Source organism: Peromyscus eremicus, chromosome 3, assembly GCF_949786415.1.
Source record: "Peromyscus eremicus chromosome 3, PerEre_H2_v1, whole genome shotgun sequence".
Taxonomy (NCBI): domain Eukaryota; kingdom Metazoa; phylum Chordata; class Mammalia; order Rodentia; family Cricetidae; genus Peromyscus; species Peromyscus eremicus.
In genome coordinates, this window is record NC_081418.1 from 154,221,105 (window position 1) to 154,243,385 (window position 22,281).

The 22,281-nt window shown below is 43.5% G+C and overlaps 1 protein-coding gene across 1 annotated transcript in view; it reads right to left on the reverse strand.

The window, feature by feature from the left end:
• Itpr2 (inositol 1,4,5-trisphosphate receptor type 2) overlaps window positions 1–22,281 on the reverse strand; it is a 429,229-nt gene that overhangs the window by 344,234 nt on the left and 62,714 nt on the right. Inside the window, exons 3-5 of the mRNA XM_059256359.1 lie at window positions 8,648–8,763; window positions 7,145–7,231; window positions 4,285–4,443 (exon numbers count right to left, since the gene is read on the reverse strand). Of these exons, the coding sequence (XP_059112342.1) occupies window positions 4,285–4,443; window positions 7,145–7,231; window positions 8,648–8,763 (362 nt within the window). The remainder of the gene's footprint in view (window positions 1–4,284; window positions 4,444–7,144; window positions 7,232–8,647; window positions 8,764–22,281) is intronic.

Below are 22,281 nucleotides of genomic sequence, written 5' to 3' on the forward strand. Positions count from 1 at the left end.
TCCTCAAAGGTCAGAATTAGGCTATTTTCCTCCCAAAAGACCATGCAGCAGAAACAGTGAAGGCAGCCACCAGGACACTCCTTTCCTCAAGTGTCAGAGTCTTATCAGAGCAGCAGAGAACACATCCCTCCATGTTCCCTTCTGACTGAAAGGCAAGTCTGGTTAACCATTCATCTCGAATCTCAGAATTATAAGGCATCTGACATCTGGATACAGGCAACACAAGGCAGGGCATGACCTTGTAAAAATCTATGCTTTGTCTGTCCTGGAGCATCTGGTTCCCTCTTACTTGAAACATCCAAAACCAGAACTGTAGGAGCCCATGTTTCTTTTAAAAATAAGAATTATCAGGGTTCCAGGGGAAGGTACTAAAAAAATCTAAGTCTGTGTTTATATTCATCTGTGTGATAGTGGCAATGTCTACTTTACTTGCAAAAATCTTTATATCTAATTCAATTTGAGGGAATTAAAATCACCTTTTCTTCATGGCAATAACAGTGTGATTTTAGTAACTGGAGAGACTCATACTACTCAAGTGCTCTTTTGTTTGTTTTCTTTTTTAAGACATTTATTTTATATATGTATGCGGGTGCTCTATCTGTATGTATGCCTTTATGCCAGAAGAGGGCATCAGACCCCACTATCGATGGTTGTGGGCCGCCATGTAGTTGCTGGTAATTGAACTCAGGACTTCTGGAAGAGCAGCCAGTGCTCTTATCCACTGAGCCATCTCTTCAGCCCCCCTTAATTTCTTTAGAAGATGGTTATATGGCATCTACATTCCCAACTGTGAATGTAACAAAATTAAAAACCTTCCCTTTGTGTGTTTCACACCAATTACATATTAGAAAAATTAAAGATCAGTTTGATATGAAAACAAGAAAACAATTGGGACTCAGAACAATCTCCATGTACCTTAACCAAAACACATGCTCATATTTCCAGTGTCACATGACCCTAAGTGGATAATGTTGAGGAGCTGTGTGGCCACAAACTGTGTCTAGAGAACCGAACACAGGAAGGCTGGCCCTTGTGTTTGTGGCATGAGCATCTGCTGTTTGCAAGACAGGTCTCTAGACCTCATCCAGCCTTCCCCTTGAATGCCGGCAAACACTCATAAACAGAAAACAAAGATAAGCAAAACTTTTTCAGATAACACTTAGGTGGAGCTAGGAAAAAGCAGATGTATATAAGAAATAGTTCATAATCTCTGGGAATTCACATTAGTAGATATGTTGGAATTATTCTCTGAAGAGTGAGGCTTCAGGCCTGAATTGCTGACACAGCTAGACACTAAGAAACTGTCTATTTGATATATAACCAGAGGGTGAGGCCCTTTTATTTTACATCTTACAATCAACTACCTCACCACTCCAGTAGTGCATATTTTAAGAAATAAATTTGAAATTCCCAAAGCACTTCTGTTGGGTCTACAGTGGCCATGCCACACTCAAGCTGGGATTTCACTGACAAGAATGCCACCTGTGACTTGAAGTGCTACCTGGGACGTAAAACGGACCTCCCGATGAGACTCAGAGTACCAATGCTGCAGCTCCACCTCCACTAGAAACGGCAAGCTTGTCATTTTATAAAATCACAAAATCTGCTTGCTCAAGAGAGCCCCTCAGTAAGCAGAATTTTCCACTGACTTACAAAAGAATCCCACCTCCTCATGCTTCTAAATCCACTTTCAGTGTAAAGGACCCTGTCTTCTTGGGTCAAGACTGAAAATGAAAGAATCTACTCAAACTAAAGAGGACACATGGAAATGAAATGTTAATGTTTTCTGCTCATGGGTGTCCTCAGCAACTTTTCCAGTTACTTAGCAGCAACCCAGGACTTTCTGTGTAGCTGAGAGTGAAGGGATCTGTGAACCTGCTTCCTACCGTGCATTCCTACCCAGCGCACCTTCATGCACTTAGTGTAAGGAGCAGCTTGTCCTCCAGGCTGCCAGCCGCATGGTTCTCCACTTGAGCTGGAAGGACTTGTTGTTGAATATACACAACCTAAGTCACTACTTCACTCATTGCTAAGTAGCAAACTCTAATTTTAAAATTCCTCTGAACATTGCAATTTCCTCTTCATTTAATATACTTATGCAAAATCTCAGTCATGATTAAACCACTCAGATAGACCTTGCAACTGCTTTCAACAAACTACAGTAGTTTGACATTTCAAAACACTGCCTATTCCTAGCCAAGAAAATGAAGTTGCATACAAGTCCGTGTGCGGCTAATACAAGGCTGTGGACAAGCCAGCCTTCCTCGGTAACCTTCCTCACACACACAGCTACACAGAGGTGAACGAACACAGTGATGTGTCAGAAGGTGGAAGGCTGTTACAGCGGGGCTTTGTGGAGTGCACCCAGATAAGAACAACTCAAGGCGTTGTGGGCAGCCACAAGACAGGGGTTTGAGTGAAAGGCTTTGTTTTGTTCCAATTTCCTACTGAAACTAATTGTCTAAAGTAGTTGGTTACATTCAACTCTCTCCTGATACTATCAAGCAGTGTGCAAGCAGCAGGAGAAGAAGAAAGGGGAGTAAGCAGAGGGGATCGTGAAATCCACAGCAGCCTAAAGCCGAGGCTCCTGGCATCAGTGAACGAATTCTTTCATAGTCTGAGCTTAGTTAGGATTTGTTTGATTTGATGTCTAGTTTTCATGGACCAGCTAAAGAGGACAATGTAGGAGCTGGGGGTTGGGGACAGCGTACAAGGGAAGTGTGTAGTTCATAAACTGCATTTTAGCCCTTGAATAATCGAGAGTTGATTGTAATTAACTACACATTAGAATAAAGATGCACCATGCTCACAGCACACATCACTTAATGTCAAAAGTAAATGGGGGTGGGGGTGAGGCACTGGTTTTCCAAGGAATCCAATACATCCCTGCATGCCATGCATTGCAAGCCTTACCTAAGGAAGACATCACCAGAAAATTTATTAACCCAATTAAATCATGGCGCTCATGTCCTGTGGAATTGAATTTGTACTTTAAAATTCACTAGAAAAAAGAGATGCTCTATTAAAAAAAAAGACATTTCTAACGTAAGAAATACCTCCCGACACACGAAAGATGTAAACAAAGTATTGATTGTGAAAACTCTGACAGGAGAATTACATTTTCACTTCAGTCAGAATTAACATTAACTTTTTCCCATGGCAAGTACATATCACCTGGCATTTGTAAGGAGTTCTACTTATAAACCTGCCTTCACTGAGCATCTTCTAAGTGCTCAGGACTACCACAAAAATACCAAATTGTTAGCCGGATGTGGTGATGCACATCTTTTATCCCAGCAGTCAGTAGGCTGGTACTGAGGCAGGAGGACCTATACAAGTTTGAGGCCAGCCTACACTGTGTAGCAAGTGCCAAGTCAGACAAGAATATAGTGGGGTGCCATCTCAATAAACAAATAAGATGAAGCAATGGTTCCTAGGGAGTTATCTCACATTTTTTTTTTCTTCTACAAAATAGCAGAAAAGATCTAAACCAATGGTTCTCAACCTGTGGGTTACAATCCCTTTGGGACTTGATGACCCTTTCACAAGGGTCACCTGAGACCATCCCATCAGAAAACACAGATGTCTACACTATGATTCATAAGAGTAGCAAAGTTATAGTTATAAAGCAGCAACAAAATTAATCTTATGGTTGGGATCACCACAACATGAGGAACTGTATTAAAGAGTCTCAGCATTAGGAAGGTTGAGAACCACTGCTCTAGACAATGATAGCATCAAGGCCATTTGCACAACCCACTTTATAGTCAGGACAAGGAGGAAATGTCACAGCCCCTCAAATACTGCACATTGTGGCAACACTGTAAGAAGCTGGCTGTGAGGATACTGACTGGAACATTGTCACGACTCTCACTGTTCCCTGTTCATTCAAAAGGCTAGGTGCCATGGTGGCCCTCTTCCTTGCAAGCAAGCTCAATCCTGACTAAGCAGGAAAGTAACCTGCCTCTTTGAAAACACTTCACACGGTCTGGCCAGAGATGACTCCAACTTGAGCTGAACTCTGTCCTGTGATTTCTGAGCATGGTGTATATTGTAAACAAATGCATTTAACCTAGTTTAAAAAATGCTAACACCAAATGTGTTAGAAAGTACAATGACACATACGTGCTAAATTGCCATAATGCAACCCATTATTTCATATGCTAACTTAAATAGTTTAGAATTAACTAGCTGAAGACTGTATTTCCCTTCTCGTACTTCCTGAGTTCTCTAAGAACATTACATGCTGTTTGCTCCCTCATGATTTCACATGTCCGTACTTACATTATCACCCTCGCTTCTCAGCTTCCAGAAGGGATGAATGTAGAACCAGGACCCTTCATTCCCCGCAGCATCTAGCGACACACGCATAGCATTCTTCTCCAGTAAAGCGGGTAACCTCTTGTTGACAGTCAGATACTTGTTGCTTTTTATATGCAGTAGCTGCAGGGGAAAGACGTGTGTTAGAGCCTGTATCCATGGTCTCCTCGGGTAGTTATATTCATAAATCTGCACACCACAATGCATGCTGGAAACTAAACATGGGAATTCTTTTAAGGCTCAGCCACCACCAACTCTCCAAGCTGCTTGTCTCCTCCTTACCTCCACCCCAAGTTCTGCTTCAAGGGTGATGGTGACTGCATGAGGAAGATACACCAGGGCACACTAAAGACTTAACCTTCATCCACTGAGAAATAACAGACTAAAACTAGGCTTTCCAAAAAAGGACCTGGAAGGTCCCCGAAATCTCACCCACTTCCAATACTCATAAAGCCACACAAACAGAATCTGCTAAAGAAAACCAAAGCCTGAGGGAAGGTATACACCAACTCCATACCCTAAGCACCTCTGCCCATAGACAACACTAACTCCCTCTGTAGCTTCAGAGTCAGCAAGGATGCTGACCCCCAACTCTGAGTTGCATAGAGGAGGACCAGCCCTTGCCTCTCCCATCCCTACAGATGCCAGGGACGTCTTCCCAAAACACAACCTAACTACAAAGACAAAATGAACTTCCCAGCTATTTTCAAAATCATTCAAGAGAGAATGGACATTTTAGTTCCCATAAGATGAGGCAGAAGTTGTTCCAAAGCAAAAATGGCAAATTTTAATTGAAAAAAGAACCATTTTTTTGCACTACTCCAGGTCCTACTCTTGGTTATTGTACTGCTAAAGGCATGGAAACCCATGGGTCTGGGAGATAGCTCAAGTGAGCAAGTATTGCCTTCCTTATAAGCATGAGGGCCTGAGTTCAATCCCCCAAGTAAGAATGTCAAAATAGAAAGCAGGGTGAAGAGGCACACACTTGTAATCCTAGCACTGGGGAGGCATATCCCTGGGTTCCCTGGCTGCCAGCCTCTCTGGATCCACAAGTCCAGGCCTGTGAGAGACCTAGTCTCCAAAAACAACATGGGGCAGCTCCTAAGAACAACACCTGAGATGAGGTTGACTTCAGGCTTCCATACACAGACACTCATGCACCTGCACACACATGCACGCACACATGCATGCATGCACGCACAGGCGCACACACACCCTCAAGCCTGAGTATGCAACTCCATGGTCTATGTCAAAGCACAAAGTGCAGCCCTAACTAAGACAACCATTTGTACTGAAAGTACTTGACAAGGATCTTAAATGAGTCACCAAAACTCAATGCAGAGACACTCTCTGGAGGACTACTTAGGGACATGCAGTCCCACCATGCCGAAAGTCACTCCCTCCATCACTAAATGAGGTCACACATTCTCCTGTCCTGTGGGGAACAGCTTTGCCCTGCCCTTTGGCACATTGCCATTGGTCCATGACATAAGATCAGGAGACACTCTTTAAAGCCACCTTATAAAGTGCCTCATTGTGGTGATTACTGTAAGGAACCTGTGCGGGCCATTGTTTACCATTTTAAACAGTGTCCTCTTTATGAGCACGCAAGAGAAACACTTTCCTGGTTTCACTTCTGGAAATATCTGTGCTTCTAGCCTCCAGATGAGCGCTATGCTATAGACCTCCACTACCAGGACTGCAACAAGGTCCTTCCTGTGGCCAAGTAGTGGCAGCAATGCCCTGGACTGGAGTGCTGTGGGATGTTCTGTATGACAAATGTGTTGCTGATTAGTCAATAAATAAAACACTGATTGGCCATTGGGTAGGCAGGAGTGTAGGCAGCACAAGGAGGAGAATAAAGCTGGGAAGTGGAAGGCTGAGTCAGAGAGACACTGCCAGCCGCTACGATGAGAAACAGCATGTGAAGATGCCGGTAAGCCACGAGCCATGTGGCAAGGTATAGATTTATAGAAATGGATTAATTTAAGCTGTAAGAACAGTTAACAAGAAGCCTGCCACGGCCATACAGTTTGTAACCAATATAAGTCTCTGTGTTTACTTGGTTGGGTCTGAGGCTGTGGGACTGGCAGGTGAGAGAGATTTGCCCTGACCATGGGCCAGGCAAGAAAACTCTAGCTACACTGGAGTTTACCAAACTTTCTAAATAAGCTCACTCTTGACTTCATCTCATCCAGCCACCTATTCTTTTCCTTCGACCCAGTTGCCTCCTTCAGCAGCCCGGGCTTTATCTCGCAGTGTGCTGTATTTCTTGGAAAAGGTCTCACATTCTTTTTGGAGCAAGGTGGGGCACTTACTAGCAAACGAACCAAAATAAAAAGCCTAAAAGATCTGAATGAAGCATGGGGAAGGAATGCAGCTGAGATAAACCAGCGTTTGCACACTGGCAATGGAGACTGAAAGCCACAGGAAGACTGCCCTGAAATGTGCTCTCTGAAAACTTTCCCTCCCCCTGCATCAGCATCAGCCCACCCATCTAAAGAACTGTGTCCTCTGGGCCTCACACACCCTCTTGCACAGTCTTGTCTGTGGTAACTTAGGCTCCCGCCTAGAGGTCAGTTTTCTGTGTGCCCGCATAGGTGGCCTATGTCAGGGCTTGCAGGCCGTCACCTTCCGGCCTGGCACAAGACATATTCAATACATACACAACACGATGGATGTTCACTGAACGCTTCATACTAATGATCATCCCCACCAGAGGACAAACATGGTACCACAAGGGTTTCATGCAGCTTGGCATGGGGGTGATTTGACAGGTCACCCATAAAATACTTCCCTCTTTGACGGCGAAATGGAGACTTACTTGTATAACATTGCTGTACTTCACGATTTCTCCCAAAAGTTTCCTGTTCTCTGATTCATTCTGTTTTTGTTCCAGCTCAGCAGCATGCTGCAAGAGGGCAACCAAGTGTTCGGCGTGGAGCAGAGAGAGGAGAGCTGACTTACAAGGGATTCTTAGTAACAAGAACAAATCAGACTGGCTGTGTTACCGGGGAGCTGGAAGGGGGTGGGGGTCAAACAGGGTTTCTCCGTGTTGCCCTGGCTGTCCTGGAACTCACTCTATAGACTAAGCAGAACTCGACCTCAGAGATCCACCTGCCTCTCCCTCCCGGGTGTTATAATTAATTTAATTTAATTACAGGTGTTCGTCATCATGCCCAGCTTCCACTGTGGACTTGACTGTTATTCTCTAGTTGCCCCATGTTCTGTTGGCTGTATTAGATCTTTGGGCACAAGTCTCTGCGAGTGCTCTGTCCAGTTCTCAATAGGCTGTCTTTTTTATTTGTTGTCAAATTGTGAGAATTCTTAATATAATTGGGATAATATAATCACATGTGCTTTGTTTCATTTAGACTCTTGTGTGTGTGTTTTGTCATATACATTATCATTCATGTATGGAGATTTGAATATCTATTACCACAGTTAGGATAAAGAGAGCATCCCTCCTGGGACTGGTCATATTCTCCGTGTATTACAGCATCCATCTCCTCCTGCATCCCCCACCTACGCCTGTTCATAACCTCTGCTAACCTCAGATCTGTTTTTTATTTCTAAAATTTTGTTCTTTAAAGAATGCTGTATAAATGGGGCAATGGATGGATTTAATTGAAATGCATTAAATTAAATGCATGCACCACCATGCCCAGCAAGGAAGTTTTCTGTTATTGGGGGCAGATTTACACATTTACACTAGGCTCCCAGATCTCCCCACCCCACCCCAAGTGTGGCAACTTTGCAATCTATGCTGAATACAGCCAAACCTGTCCTGGGCCATTTTTTTCTTTACTGCAAATTTCAGTTAAGTGGAAAGCTCTGTAGAATTAGGAACTTTTCTACTACATGATGTGAAAGTGTCAGAAAAGCAGGTGAATTAATAAATCTCCAAGTATAGCTTTCAACTCTGAGAGTACCTAGAATTTAAATGATACAAAACTTAGTACTATCAAATCCATACTCAGTCAAACCAAAAAAAAAAATTTATTTTCTCCATAGTCTGTTAGGAAAAAAAAGTAAGTATCATATGGAGTAAAATATAATTAGATTGGGATTTTTAATTCCTTTTCAGTTTGGTGGGCAGCTTAGAATTAGTCCTGTACACCTTAAAAAAAAAAAATGACAGTGGGGATGTGTTGCCCACATGCCAGGAAATAAGTAGGTACGCCCTACAAGTAAAAACGAGTTACTTCTGCATCAAGGCTCTATCTGAAATCTCCACACGCTGGTGAAATCAGCTAGCCAGGCGCCAGGTGCCTGCTTGTTATTGTTGCTCTCAGGCCAGCGTCAGAACAAGACAGCAGCCACTTACCTGGAGCTTCTTCAGCAGGGCAGCCTCCGTGTGGTTTCCTTGCTTCGCCTGCTTGGCTTTCCAATATTGCTTCTGGGCAGAGTATCGATTCATAGGGCACACCTTGAAAAGGCAGTCTGAGAAACAAACAGAGCCACGTAACTAAGGCTTCAGGCACTTTCTGGACATCCTTTGTAAGCTTCATTCAGAATATTGGTATTTCTTAGCATCTGGGAGGTCATTCAAAGGTCATGTCACAGTCATCCCCTGAACAAGTCTTAATTCACTCTGTAACATCCTTTTCAAATACCTACTTAGATTTCATCAAAATAGATTCTTCTTCATCAGGGTTTTACGAAACATTCTGGTTGTGTAATTCATGAGGAAGCCAATGCAGTGGTGATATAAGGTAATTCTTATTTTAGTTGGTGTTTGGATTTTTGAGACAGGGTCTCAGGTAGCCCAGGCTGACCTCCATCTTACTAGGTAGACAAGGATGACCCTGATTTCCTGACCCTCCTGTCTTTACCTTGACAGTACGAGGACAGCAGGTATAAGCCACCATGTGTTGTAGAGTACTTAACTATGTAAAGATGGTGTGTCACATTTGTTTATGCTGTGTGTGTTTAATTCTGTAAAGATGTGTTGCTGTTACACCTTGCCCGCCTAAGGCACCTGATTGGTCTGGTAAAAGCTGAACAGCCAATAGCTAAGCAAAGAAAGGACGGGAGGGGCTGGTGGGCAGGGAGAATAAACAGGAGGAGAAATCTAGGCTCAAGAAGACTGAAAGAGAAGAGAAGAAAGAGAGAACAAGAAAGAGAGGAACATGCCTGGGGCCAGCAAGACTTGAGGAGCAGTGAAAGTAAGATCTACCAAAGGAAAGAACGATAAAAAGCCCAGAGGCAAAACATAGATAAAGAAGAGATACAGATTCAAATAAGATCTAACGTAAGGCCGAGCACTCATAACTAACAATAAGTCTTCGTGTCATGACTTGGGAGCTGGTTGTTGGCCCAAAAGAAGGCCTGGTACAACCACACCTGGCTTGGTGAGTTACTTCCTGGTTGTCAGGAGGTATTTGATCTTAGAGAGTGGACAGAGTGAAGGGGGGTGAGGTCACCCACACCTGCAGTCCCAACACGCAGGAGGTCGAGGCAGTTAGATGGTGAGTTCAAGGCCAGGCTGGGCTACACTGCCTCAAAACAAAACAAACAAAAAAGATTCTTGAATCTGCCCTTTTATTGTGATTACTTACTCATGTTCAGTATATTTAATGCAAGAAATGGGTCATGACCAACTATAATTTAAATTCTGGGAATCCAACACCCTCTTCTGACCTTTTCAGGCACCAGGTAATGCACACACATACATAAAGGCCAAACATTCATATAAGATAAAAAATTCTGGCAGGCAGTGGTGACACACGCCTTCAATCCCAGCACTTGGGAGACACAGGCAAGCAGATCTCTGTGAGTTCCAGGGCAGCTCCAGCTATGTAGTAAGACTCTATCTCAAAAAAAAAAAAAAAAAAAAGAAAAAAAATGAAGTAAATAAATAAATAAACTAACTAAAACAAACAAAAAAATCCTTTAAAAAAGTTACTTTGTTTTTAATAAATATGTTACTATTTAGATAGAGTTAGTCTCACTTTTCAAGTGTGTATCAAAAACCAAAATTCAGTAGAATCAAACGTCCACTTGGCCACATTCCCACCCATTCTAATGGTATAAAACAATTAAGGGCTGTGGTGGTTGAGTAGGAACAGCCCCACAGGCTCATAGATTTGAACGCTTGGTCATCAGGAAGTGGTGCTACTTGACAGGGATAAGGAGGTGTGGCCTTGTTGGAGGAAGCACGTGAGGAGGCGGGGCTTTCGGTTTTCAAATGCTCAAGCCAGGCACAGCGTGTCTCTCTCTCTCTCTCTCTCTCTCTCTCTCTCTCTCTCTCTCTCTCTCTCTCTCTCTGCCTGCTGCCTGTGGGTCCAGATGTAGAACTCTCAGCTACCACATCTGCCTGTGTGACACCATGCTCCCCACTATGAGAATAATGAACTAAACCTCTGAAACTGTAAAGAAGCCCCAGTTAAAAGCTTTCTTTTATAAGAGTTGCAACAGTCATGGTGTCTCTTCACAGAATAGAACACTGACTAAGACAACGGGTATGACTACAATTTTTAAGAAATTAAAAGTAAGGCAGGAGACATAATGACCTTATAATTATATACATAGATTCTATTTTTGTTTGTTTGTTTGTTTGTTTGTTTGTTTGGACGCTATGAAAGCCAGTGGAAGTTGGTTTTCTCCTTCCACCTTGTAAATTCCAGGAATCAAACACATGTCATCAGGCTTCATGGAGAGTCCTTTACCCACGAAGTCATCTTGCCTGCTCTACAAATTCTATCAATTACCCATTTTATATACAGAAAATTAACCAATAATTTCTAACTTTAAAAATTGCTATAGTATAATACTCTTGTACACTGTAAAGATTTGTCACTCAAATTGGTTTAATAAAACACTGGTTGGCCAGTAGGTAGGCAGGAAATATAGGCAAGGTGACCAGACTAGGAGAATTCTGGGAAGAGGAAGTGTGGAGTCAGGAGTTGCCAGCCAGACACAGAGGAAGCAATATGTGAAGGCAGAACTGAGAAAAGGTACCAAGCCATGTGGCTAAACATAAATTAGAATTATGGGTTAGTTTAAATGTAAGAGCTAGTCAGTGGTAGGCCTGAGGTAATGGCTGAGCAGTTTTAATTAATATAAGCCTCTGTGTGTTTACTTGGGTCCAAGTAGCTGCAGGACTGGTGGGTGAGGGAGATTTGTCCTGACCACGGGCCAGGTGGGACACAGGAAAACTTCAGCAACAAAAATACTAACATGAAGCTGAAGAGATGGGTCACTGGTTAAAAGACCTCCTGCTCTTCCAGAGGACCTGAGTTTGGGTCCCGGCGCCCACACTGGACAACTCACAGCCACTGTAATTCCAGTTCCAAGTGATCTGATGCCCTTTTCTGGCTTTCATAGGTACTGCACTGACGCGCATGCATGCGAGAGCACACACACACACATACACACACACACACACACACACACAAAAATACATCTAAATAAAAATAATTTTAAAACCCTGTCTCATAAACCAAACCTAAATAAATAAATTTTAAAAATACTAATATGGATAAATGTCTGTTCATTTGGTTTGTCAGTGCTGAGGATTAAACTCAGGGACTTGCACATGCTAGGCAAACACTAAGCTATAGGTCCCCTAAGATTTACCGCTAAGATACAACCCTAGTCCAAGAATGAATAGTTACGTGGGACAGAAAACAGACACCTTCAAAATGATAACCCAGGTTGAAGACCATCGCAGCTGCAGTGGGACTCAGAAGTACCTGGCACATGCTTGTGAAGACCAAAGGCTACAGGGGAGACATGTTGTCCTGGGCAGCCTATCCTACAAGGCTCAGAAATTATTTCCTACATATTAACAATTACAAAGAGGGTTATACAAAGTCTTCGAAGCATAATACTGAGGTTGTTCACAAGCAACCATGAAGGAACGTCTGTGAGTTAATGCTGTAGATTATTTTGACAAATATGAGGCCAGTAACAAAACCACATTGTCTTGGTGCAGCAAAAACACAAGCTGATGTTCACGCAGAACAGAGCCCTGTGATCGGTCCATGGCCCATCCTCATCAGGCCCCTCGCTGTGGCTACAGATTCCTATCACAGTTCATCAGGAAGGGGTCTTTTGACCCAGAAAATACTTTTTGGTAAATTTTAGAATACCTCTGTGCCACTCCTTCAAAATAGCATCTTTGGGGAACTAGGAAAATGTCTCTACAGACAGCATCAAGGCCCAAGCACGTGGCTGAATGGTTAGGAAACACCAAACATCCTACCTTGCTTACTGTAATCCCCAGCAGGAGTCCTGCCCATGTCTCGGGTGTTATGACTCAGACCCCACCTCAGGAGGCTCACTGTGGACTTGAAGTTTCCCATGGGGGGCTCTGTAGAAGGTGCATGAAGCCTGCTCCTTGGGAATCTTCCAAGGGTGACATCTCATTTTATGTCAGTAAACATGCATGAGAATTAGGACTACAAGACAGTTTGGACTGACAGAACACAGGGTAAATACCTTCTGAGGAAGAGTTGTTACTAGAGTGGAGCTTATGACTGGTTTTTCTCTCACTGCCTCCTTTAGAGCAAGAGTGTAAAAAAATATACTAAACCTTGGGATGTTTTGTCCAACTCTGAATTATTGCCTAACAAAAGCGTTAGTAATGCCTGCCACACCTAATTCACAGGGGTGCTGAGATGGACAAAAAGATAATCGATGTGAAATCTCTCTGTGAACTTTAAAGCCTGTCATAAATGTGAGGCAGTATGATTAATGTTGCCTCCTTCTCTCAGTCAGAGCCCCATGAAGATGCAGAGGTGACTAAACCCTCAGCAAGCGGCGAAAAGCAGCAATTTTAGGTTCAACCTGAACACACCCCAAGAGTGTGCAATTAACAACATGTCCACCCTTTCGGTAGAAGACGGACTAGTGTGCTTGTATAAAATTCTTGAAGTCTCTGGAACACAGTGGCATCGAACAGAGAAAATACTTTCCACTGCTGCGCTGTAAGTTGAACACGCAGATTCTGTCACAGTACCAGTGTGTGTGGCACCTCAGACAGGCCGCCTTCTTCCTTTTCGCAGAATTTGGCTAGTTCAGACTCACCCAGACCTATCCAGACCTGTCCAACCCTCTGTTAAAATTAGCTCTCCAGAAAGCTGGGGGCAACACGCCTATAATCCAAGCACTCAGGAGGCTGACATAGAGGACTGCTATGAGTTTAAGGCTAGCCTCGGCTACAGTGTGAGACCTTATCTCAAAAAAAAAAAACAAAACCCTAAAGTTAGCTCCCCAAATTCCTGAATCTGTTCATTCTCTCAGCTTAAAAGGGATTCTCCATTCAGAAATTAGCACAGAGCCACTTTTTAACTAGAAAACAGCCTCCTCCTCCTAATTTCAAGGCTCAATGAATTAAAGTTTAAAAAAGGACAAGTTTGCATCATAGAATAATCATGAAAAGCACAAATAAAAGGAAGTGATTTGAGTTTAGTTCTTCTACAAGTTTAACCTTCTCCTAGGAGGCCAATAATCTGCAGGAACATAGCATCTCAGGATGTCAGTTATCAAGCAAGGCACAATGGGTTAACCAGGCATTGTCAGAGGAACCACAGCTCTGCATCAAGATCTCTTCTAATCGCCTTGAAACAGCGGTTCTCAACTTGTGGGTTGCTACTCTTTGGGGAGTCAAATATCAGATATCCTACATATCAGTTATGTTACTACTCATGACAGTAGCAAATTACAGCTATGAAGTAGCAATGAAAATAATTTTATGATTGGGGGGTCACCACATCACAAGGAACTATATTAAAGGGTCACAGCATTAGGAAGGTTGTGAACCAAGGTTGAGCTTTGGAAGGAAATGAAGCCACCAGAGGCACTAGCGTGAGCCTCATTTCAAACGTGTGGAGGAAAGACCTTTGAAATCCCTCTTAACGGTATGTAGCAGAAACTCCACTGGATGACACCAAGCCCAGAAACACACACACACACACACACACACACACACACACACACACACACACACACACACGAAGCCCTATAAATCCAGCAGGAAACCAACCAACACCTCTACTTCCTGTAGCCACCTACTCAAGTTTGAAGTGTTTCGTTTTGTACCCCTAAATTATTTGCCCCTGAGGCTGGTTCTGTCCCCCAGAAACCACCTTCTGCACTCTAGTCAAGGCCCGTGTGTAAATTCCAGTGTGTCTTGCCAAGGGTGAAGCGAAGACATGCTTTCCCACGTCTCCTCCTTCCTAAAGATGTCTTAAGACTTCAGTGAAGTAGAACACATTAAACAATCAGCAAGTCTGTCTTTCAACAAGTCGGACATCCACCTAATGCTCAACCGTGCTGCCTTGTAGAATGACTTCATGCTGACTAGGGAACGTTGCTGCCAGAGACCTCACTCCCTGTAAGGGGAGGAAGGTGTGAAAGGCGAGGTTCTGGAATGTTCTCCTCCTCTTTAGAAGGGGATGCAGCAGAGTCCAGTGGACTTTCCCATGACAAATGAAGTAGTTAGAGCATTTCCTTGGGAAGGAGACAGGAAGGCAAGGGGCCAGTTACAGCAGCAACTCATCTCAGACCTGGTCGTGGGATGGTCTGAGCTGGTCATGGGATGGTCTACAACAGAGCTGTAACTCTCTGGTCATGGGATGGTCTACAACAGAGCTGTAACTCTCTGGTCATGGGATGGTCTACAACAGAGCTGTAACTCTCTGGTCATGGGATGGTCTACAACAGAGCTGTAACTCTCTGGTCATGGGATGGTCTGCAACAGAGCTGTAACTCTCTGGTCATGGGATGATCTACAACAAAGCTGTAACTCTCTGGTCATGGGATGGTGTGCAACAGAGCTGTAACTCTCTGGTCATGGGATAGTCTGCAATAGAGCTGTAACTCTCTGGTAATGGGATGGTCTGCAACAGAGCTGTAACTCTCTGGTCATGGGATGGTCTGCAATAGAGCTGTAACTCTCTGGTAATGGGATGGTCTGCAACAGAGCTGTAACTCTCTGGTCGTAGGATGGTCTGCAACAGAGCTGTAACTCTCTGGTCATGGGATGGTCTGCAACAGAGCTGTAACTCTCTGGTCGTAGGATGGTCTGCAACAGAGCTGTAACTCTCTGGTCATGGGATGGTCTGCAACAGAGCTGTAACTCTCTGGTCATGGGATGGTCTGCAATAGAGCTGTAACTCTCTGGTCATGGGATGGTCTGCAACAGAGCTGTAACTCTCTGGTCATGGGATGGTCTGCAACAGAGCTGTAACTCTGCTTTTACCCCAGTCTAAGAAACTCATTTTGAAACGCACTGTCTGCATCAAACTCTCAATGTTGAGAAGTTATCAGAGAGAGTATGTTCGAGCATGGAAATATCAAACCAAACCTTTACCTTGCCCCTGCCTAGAGAGGCTGCAAAGGCCAGGAGGAAAGGACAGCCTGCATTAAGGAGCACTAAAGTCCATCACAACACATCTGGGGCTAGCACCCAAGAAAACAGCAGTCTCCTTCCTCCAGCCAAGAGCCAGCTATGTTACCATGGAAGGGAAGACGAACAGTCTTCATAGCTCCGGGCTGTGCAACACTAAAGTGTAAAGCCTCAAAGGGGACTCTGATAAAATCCAACCTTCTGTTCTCTGAGATAAAGGAGCAAAAACTCAGAGCTTGATTGTCAAGGTTCTTCCTGATAAGACTCCCCAGATTAGAGCACATTACACATAGGGACAAGTTCAACCACATGCAGGATGTTTGCGTGCCCTGGCAAATGAATGCCTATGTTAGGCACCTTTCCGTTACTGCGACAGAATACCTGAGATAATCAAGTTAATAATAAGTGCAAGTCCTCCTGCCTTCGGATCTGTGGTGCCACAGTAAGTCATGCTGGGAATGTGTGGTGGAGGGAACTACTTACCTCGGAGAAAGCAAGCCAAGAGAAGGGCAGGGAGGGGATGAAGCAACAACTGCCCTTCCATGGTAGACCAGGTCCCTAACTTCCTTCTAGGCCGCAGCATGGAGACTTCCCTACTTCACGACAGAGCCACAGACTGGGGACCGAGCCTTCTATACACAGGTCTTGGGAGCCATTCAAGACCCAAACTATAGCACTGACCTTGACAGTAAAGACATTCCTGTCACATTTGTTCCCTCAGTACAGTAGACTATCAGCAAACACTGTAAACAGTAGAGAGTATTACCTACTGTCAACAAAAGCTGTTTCTTCTTCACTCTCGAGAGTTAGTCAGGGTTGCAGAAATAAAAACAGCTCTTAGACCCACAGAGTGGCTAAGGAGTTGATCTGGAATTTGAACCAGGAGCCTCCAAGCCCGATTTAATATGCAGGTATGAGTCAATGCAATTACTCACATGGTTTTTCATGTTGAAGCAAATTGTCTCATGTTAAATGTTCTTAATTCTACCTGTGCATCTTGAGGTCATTCAGAACCAGTTGAAACCAGCTCCCACCACAAACCTGGTGTCCCCAAACAGAATCCTTCTGAGTGCTGCACTTCAACTTGAACTTCATCATCACAGCGAGATACAGGTCTCTTGTGACCACAATAGATGTGATTGTTCAATTAGCAGCAAAGCCTTAATGTGACCAGCAAGTACAAACAGTGGAAAAATACTGGCCAGACAATAAGAAATGGCTCCCTTCTCATCCATCCTACTGAAGCCACGTGACACAAACAACTTTCAGACAGATACTAGATATATTCACATTCATACACATGTGTGCAATAGTTATGGTACATGCAAAGAAACTGATGAATGATGTTTTTAGGGGAATTTTGTTAATGTATATGTACTAAAATAAGTGCAAACTCATCAAGGAGAATGTTACAAAATCTTATTCTTCTTGAGATTACTTTCCTGTTCAAATGTTAATGAGTAAATACTCAGAAACAAAGCTTCATTTGGATCAGAAGAGAAACAGAATCTAAACACATTATGGATAATTTACGCTCTGGTTAAGGTTTGGATTCCAACACCCAACAGACCGTTTCAATGGATAAGCAGCATTTGCTATCAGGAAAAAAACAAAAAACAAAACACACACACACACACAATGAATAATTTTTTTCAATTAGTTTTCCCACTCTAGATATGTCATGTTCACACCGACGATTAAAAACAAAGTGTGTAATGGATGAATTGATTTCAGGAACCAAATGCAAGTCTCTAAATTCCATTAAACAAATAGAGGAGCGAAATGAGAAGAAAGGAAACTGAATGCATACACATACATCCATACATGACACTCACACAAACGTGTGTGTGTGTGTGTGTGTGTGTGTGTGTGTGTGTATCTTCTATGAGAAGAAAGGAAACTGAATGCATACACATACATCCATACATGACACTCACACAATGTGTGTGTGTGTGTGTGTATCTTCTATGTGAAGAAAGGAAACTGAATACATACACATACATCCATACATGATATTCACACAAACGTGTGTGTTTGTGTGTGTGTGTGTGTGTGTGTGTGTGTGTGTATCTTCTATGGCAAAAATCAAACAGTATTTACTTCTATGATACCAACCTACCCACACACATCAGGGGATGTATACATATGTATGTACGTATACATGCATGGATATTAGTTTACCGCAAAGGACTTGTTATTCCTTTCTGGCTGCATGAAGATTGAACCCCAGGCCTTGCAAGTGCCAGGCAAATGTCTGACTACTGATCTCCAGCCCCAGGAAGCACTAGTTTTATAAAGCTAGAAAACAGAACATTTTAGTAATTAACCCTAAAGTTTCAAAACTTGTTTTTATGCTTAACCCTCAGCCACCTCTTTCCAAAGCCATTTTTATAATTTGACAGAGAATCATTGTATTTAATCCTGTTAAAACTTTAAATTTAGATCTTTGTATCGTGACTAGAGTTAAAACACAAAAGATGGTGTAACTTTTCCTGGCTTCAATTACTAGAGATGATGAAATCTCCTACAAGGACGCCACCCCAAATACCATGCTAGAGAACCAAGCACCTACAAGCAGTATGGTTGAGGGAAGTGTGTGACCCAGAGCTCTCTGCCCAGGAAGGAATAGTTTTTAGGTGAAAAATTTAACAACTGGTATGCATAAATCAATATTATAGAGGCAGGCTCCCTCCCATACAAATTCTTAGTATGGTAATATAACTGCTTCTGATCCTAATCTTTAATTTAAAAGTCCATCACAGAAGATTTTGTGCCAAGTAATAGTCACGTGATAGAGGCAGGAAGATTGTAGAGCTGTGCTGTATTCCTCTCCCCAGAGCTCGTCACTGCTCTTCTCCTCTGGGAGCCCCCCCCCCCCCATCAGTGTGCTATGCTGGCTCCCTAGGGGAGCAAAATCTCAGGCATAAGAATGAGATGATCCTGGAATCCCACTCAATGGCCAACACTGCAGAGTCTTGGCTTTCCACTTGTTAAAACTGTCCAGGAGCATCTGCACACGGGCCAGGACCGTGGGAAACCACCTCACAGCAGCATCAGAAACTGTGCAGACCAGGTATGAGAGCAATCCGTCCGCTTATGAAAGCAATCTGTTTGCTCCTGAATGGGAGAGAAAAGATCTGAGTGGACCAGGAGCAGGAAGAATGGGGAAAGGGAAGGGGGCAGCACTTCCTCTTTTGAAAAATGCATTTATGCACTGTGACATGTGAACGCACGTGTGAACTGGGTTATAATACAAAATTTATTTACTTCTGAAAGTTGCAATAAAGCATTCAGTGGGACCAGAGAGATGGCTCAGTGGCTGAGTGACAGCTGCTCTTGCAGAGGACCTAGGTACAGTTCCCAACACCCACATGACAGCTCACAACTATCGGTAACACCAGTTCTACAAGACCTGATGCCCTCTTCTGACTTCTGTGGGCTCTGTACACATACATACATGCAGACACTCATATGCATAAAGACAAAAATAAATAAACCTTTAGAATGTCTCCTCCTCCCCCTCATTCTTCTGTCCTTTCTTACAGCAGTGTCCACCAGTGGCTACCTTCATCCATCAGCGTGTCTGCATAGGAACGTGCACTTAGCACCTACCGTCTGCAAAGTCAAACAGACAGAACCTTTTTGCAAAGAGAACGTTTCATGGCTTCCTGAGGCGCAATTATCACATGGCTGTCCTTGTTCTTCTGTGACATTTTAGAACCTAACAGAGGAACTAGTTGAGAATCTCTGTTCTTGTTATACCTCCGAAGGCTGACACCGAGGAGGTGAAGAGGGTTGGGACTAAGGATCCCAGGGAGGCACCCTTTAGGCCACCCATAATGAGAGGAATATGCAGAATAGGTGCTTATCAAGTTTTCTGATACACAAAAATCTAGACTTTTAAGTAATCTCACCAACACAGTGAAACTTTACACAAACATAAAAATCATAGTCAGAAAAAAACCCAAGCACTCAAGTACATCACAGAGGGCACAGAGGGCGGATATAAATCACTAATTTATAAAATACAAACGTAACGTAATTACAGTGACTCTATGTTGAATGCGGCTTACCTAGGGTCTTAGCACTCTTGTGGGGAGCTTGGCCAGGCTCACAGGTAGTGAGATTTTCAAGGGGTGAGGTTTAGTGGAGGCAATTAGGTCATTGGGAATGCTTCCTCAAAAGGAAATTAAGTGGTTCTTGTGGAAATGTGTTTGGTTCTCGGGGATGGTTGTTACAGATGAACCAGATGCACTTCCCCACCCTCCACTTCCTGTCTCACTCTATTCTCTCATGACCATGACATAATATAGCAAAGAGAGTCCTTAGCACAGCCAAGCATATGTTAGTGCCATGCCTTAGACCTCAAACAGTGGAAGCTCAATAGGCCCCTTCTCATTCCAAGTTTGCAGCCTGAGGTATTTTGTCATAACAACAGAAAACTGCTACAGTAATCGTATATCCCTGTATATCCAAGACCTCACTGACTGAAGCTTAAGAAATGACTGATACATTCCAGCTGCCCATGCCTGATGGTAAATCATGCTCCTGTTCCTTCTCAAGAGACTTAGTTTGAATTATATGTGTACAATCACCCCAATAATTCATGGGCACAGTACTGGAGTTGCTGAAAAGCTGAGGCCACCATTTGGGGCTGGTTGATGAATGAATGGGACCTCACAGAAAGCCACATTTTAAGTGGCTTCCTAACAAAGGAGCTCGTACCTAGGGCTGCAGGCATCAGAGCACAAGCACAATAGCCATGGCAGCTGAAGGACTTCAGTAAAAACTAGAAAACGTTGCATTATAGAAAGTGGAAAGGAATATAAACACAGTTCACAGAAATGAACAGCTACCAGTTTAAAGCAAGGGGGAGGGATTTATTTCCCTATATTGATCGATCCAGGATCAAAGCAAAACTTGATTCAGTGTAAGGGAAACTTGCCAACAACTGGGAAAGGGGCAGAAACTGAATTACTCACAAGAAGGTAAACTTTTATTCCCCCTGCTGAGACAAGGAATGGGCAGAAAGGATCCCGTATCAGGAAGAGGTCTAAATACTTCAACCTGGTTTTCAGAGGGGTTGACATGAAGAGGATGGAGTTCACCCCAACATCTCCAGAGTCCAGGCCACTCCTGCCACCACTGTGTTCACTAAACCGTAGTTTGCTTTGACTTGTCTGGAACCAAGAAGTGCCAGCCCTGGACCTCCTTGCATTTTCTGTCACAGAGGATGTGTTGGGATGAGGTTAAAATGCTCACAGTTCGGGCAATGTCAAAACCCATTATTATTAGTGCAACTTCCTTGCAGATGAGCAAATACAGTTGTGTTTGTGTCCAGGAGTTTCTAAAGCAGGATGTTGTGAGACTTTGCATCACACACACAAAAGAGGGAAAGCCAAGAAGCATTTTAAAAGATGCTTAAAACATGTTTAAAAGATTTTAAAACATTCAGAAGAGACAGAGAGATAGTTCAAAGGTTAAAAGCATTTGCTGCTCTTCCAGAGGGCCCAAGTTCAGTTCCCAGTACCTACATCAGGTGACTCACAGCCATCTGTAACATCAGCTCCATGGCATCCAAAACCTCTGGCCTCCAATGGTGCCTGCACTCAACATGCACATCCCCACATGCAGACACACACACACCTATAAATAATTTAAAAATAATAAAAACAAATATCAAAAAAAGAAGCTACTCAGGGATGGCCGGATGGCTTGTCAGGTAAAGGCACTAGCCTCCAGGTCTGATGACCTGGGTTAGCTCCCTGAGCCCACTGGGTAAAAAAGGGAGAACCAACTCTGACCTTCACACACATGCTGTGGCGTATATACACCCTTTCAATATGCACACACACACACACATAGATAAATGAAATAAGAAATTTTGAGATATCAGTACCCCTGGTCATTAGGGAAGTGTGACTGAAACCACAGCAGAATGGCTAAAATTAAAATGAATGACAGTTTGGGAGGATGGAGGGGATGGGCAGGACTGCCCCTTCCCCACACGCAGTGGCTTCTACAGAGCTCATGACTAGACACTGGGTGCTAAGCCCAGGAAAAAGCTTTGCATAGATTCTTTAATCCATGGAAATTTTTTAGCAGATATCAGTGCTGCTGTCATTTTACAGATCATGAAACCCTGTTTAAAGATTAGGGACTGACACAGTGAGGAAGTGACCCAGCTAAGATCCTGACTCGAACCAGCACCTCACCGGCTGTGTCCTTGTGTAAAGGATGTAGAATGCAGCCAGCTGTTTTGTGTGTTGGAGGGGACAGTGATGGCATGTGGATGGGAAGGAGGGGTGGGCGTAAGGACGGACTACAAAGGATACCTGGGACTCTGCATTATGGAGAGTAACTGTGGTGGTCTCTGCTCCACTGTATCCACCAGTATTTCCTCAAGTAAACACTTGAGATGAGCGAATAGTAAATAAATTACTGTCTAATTTTTTAAAAAAATTTTTAATGGCCATATTTGTACCTGGCCCTTGGGTGTCTGCTCTCTATGGATCAGCGGCTTTTCATAAATGCTGTTAAGATAGAAGTCACGCTTGAAAGCCATAGGCTTTCTCCTGGTTGTTTTGTTTGTGGTTGCCTGGTAA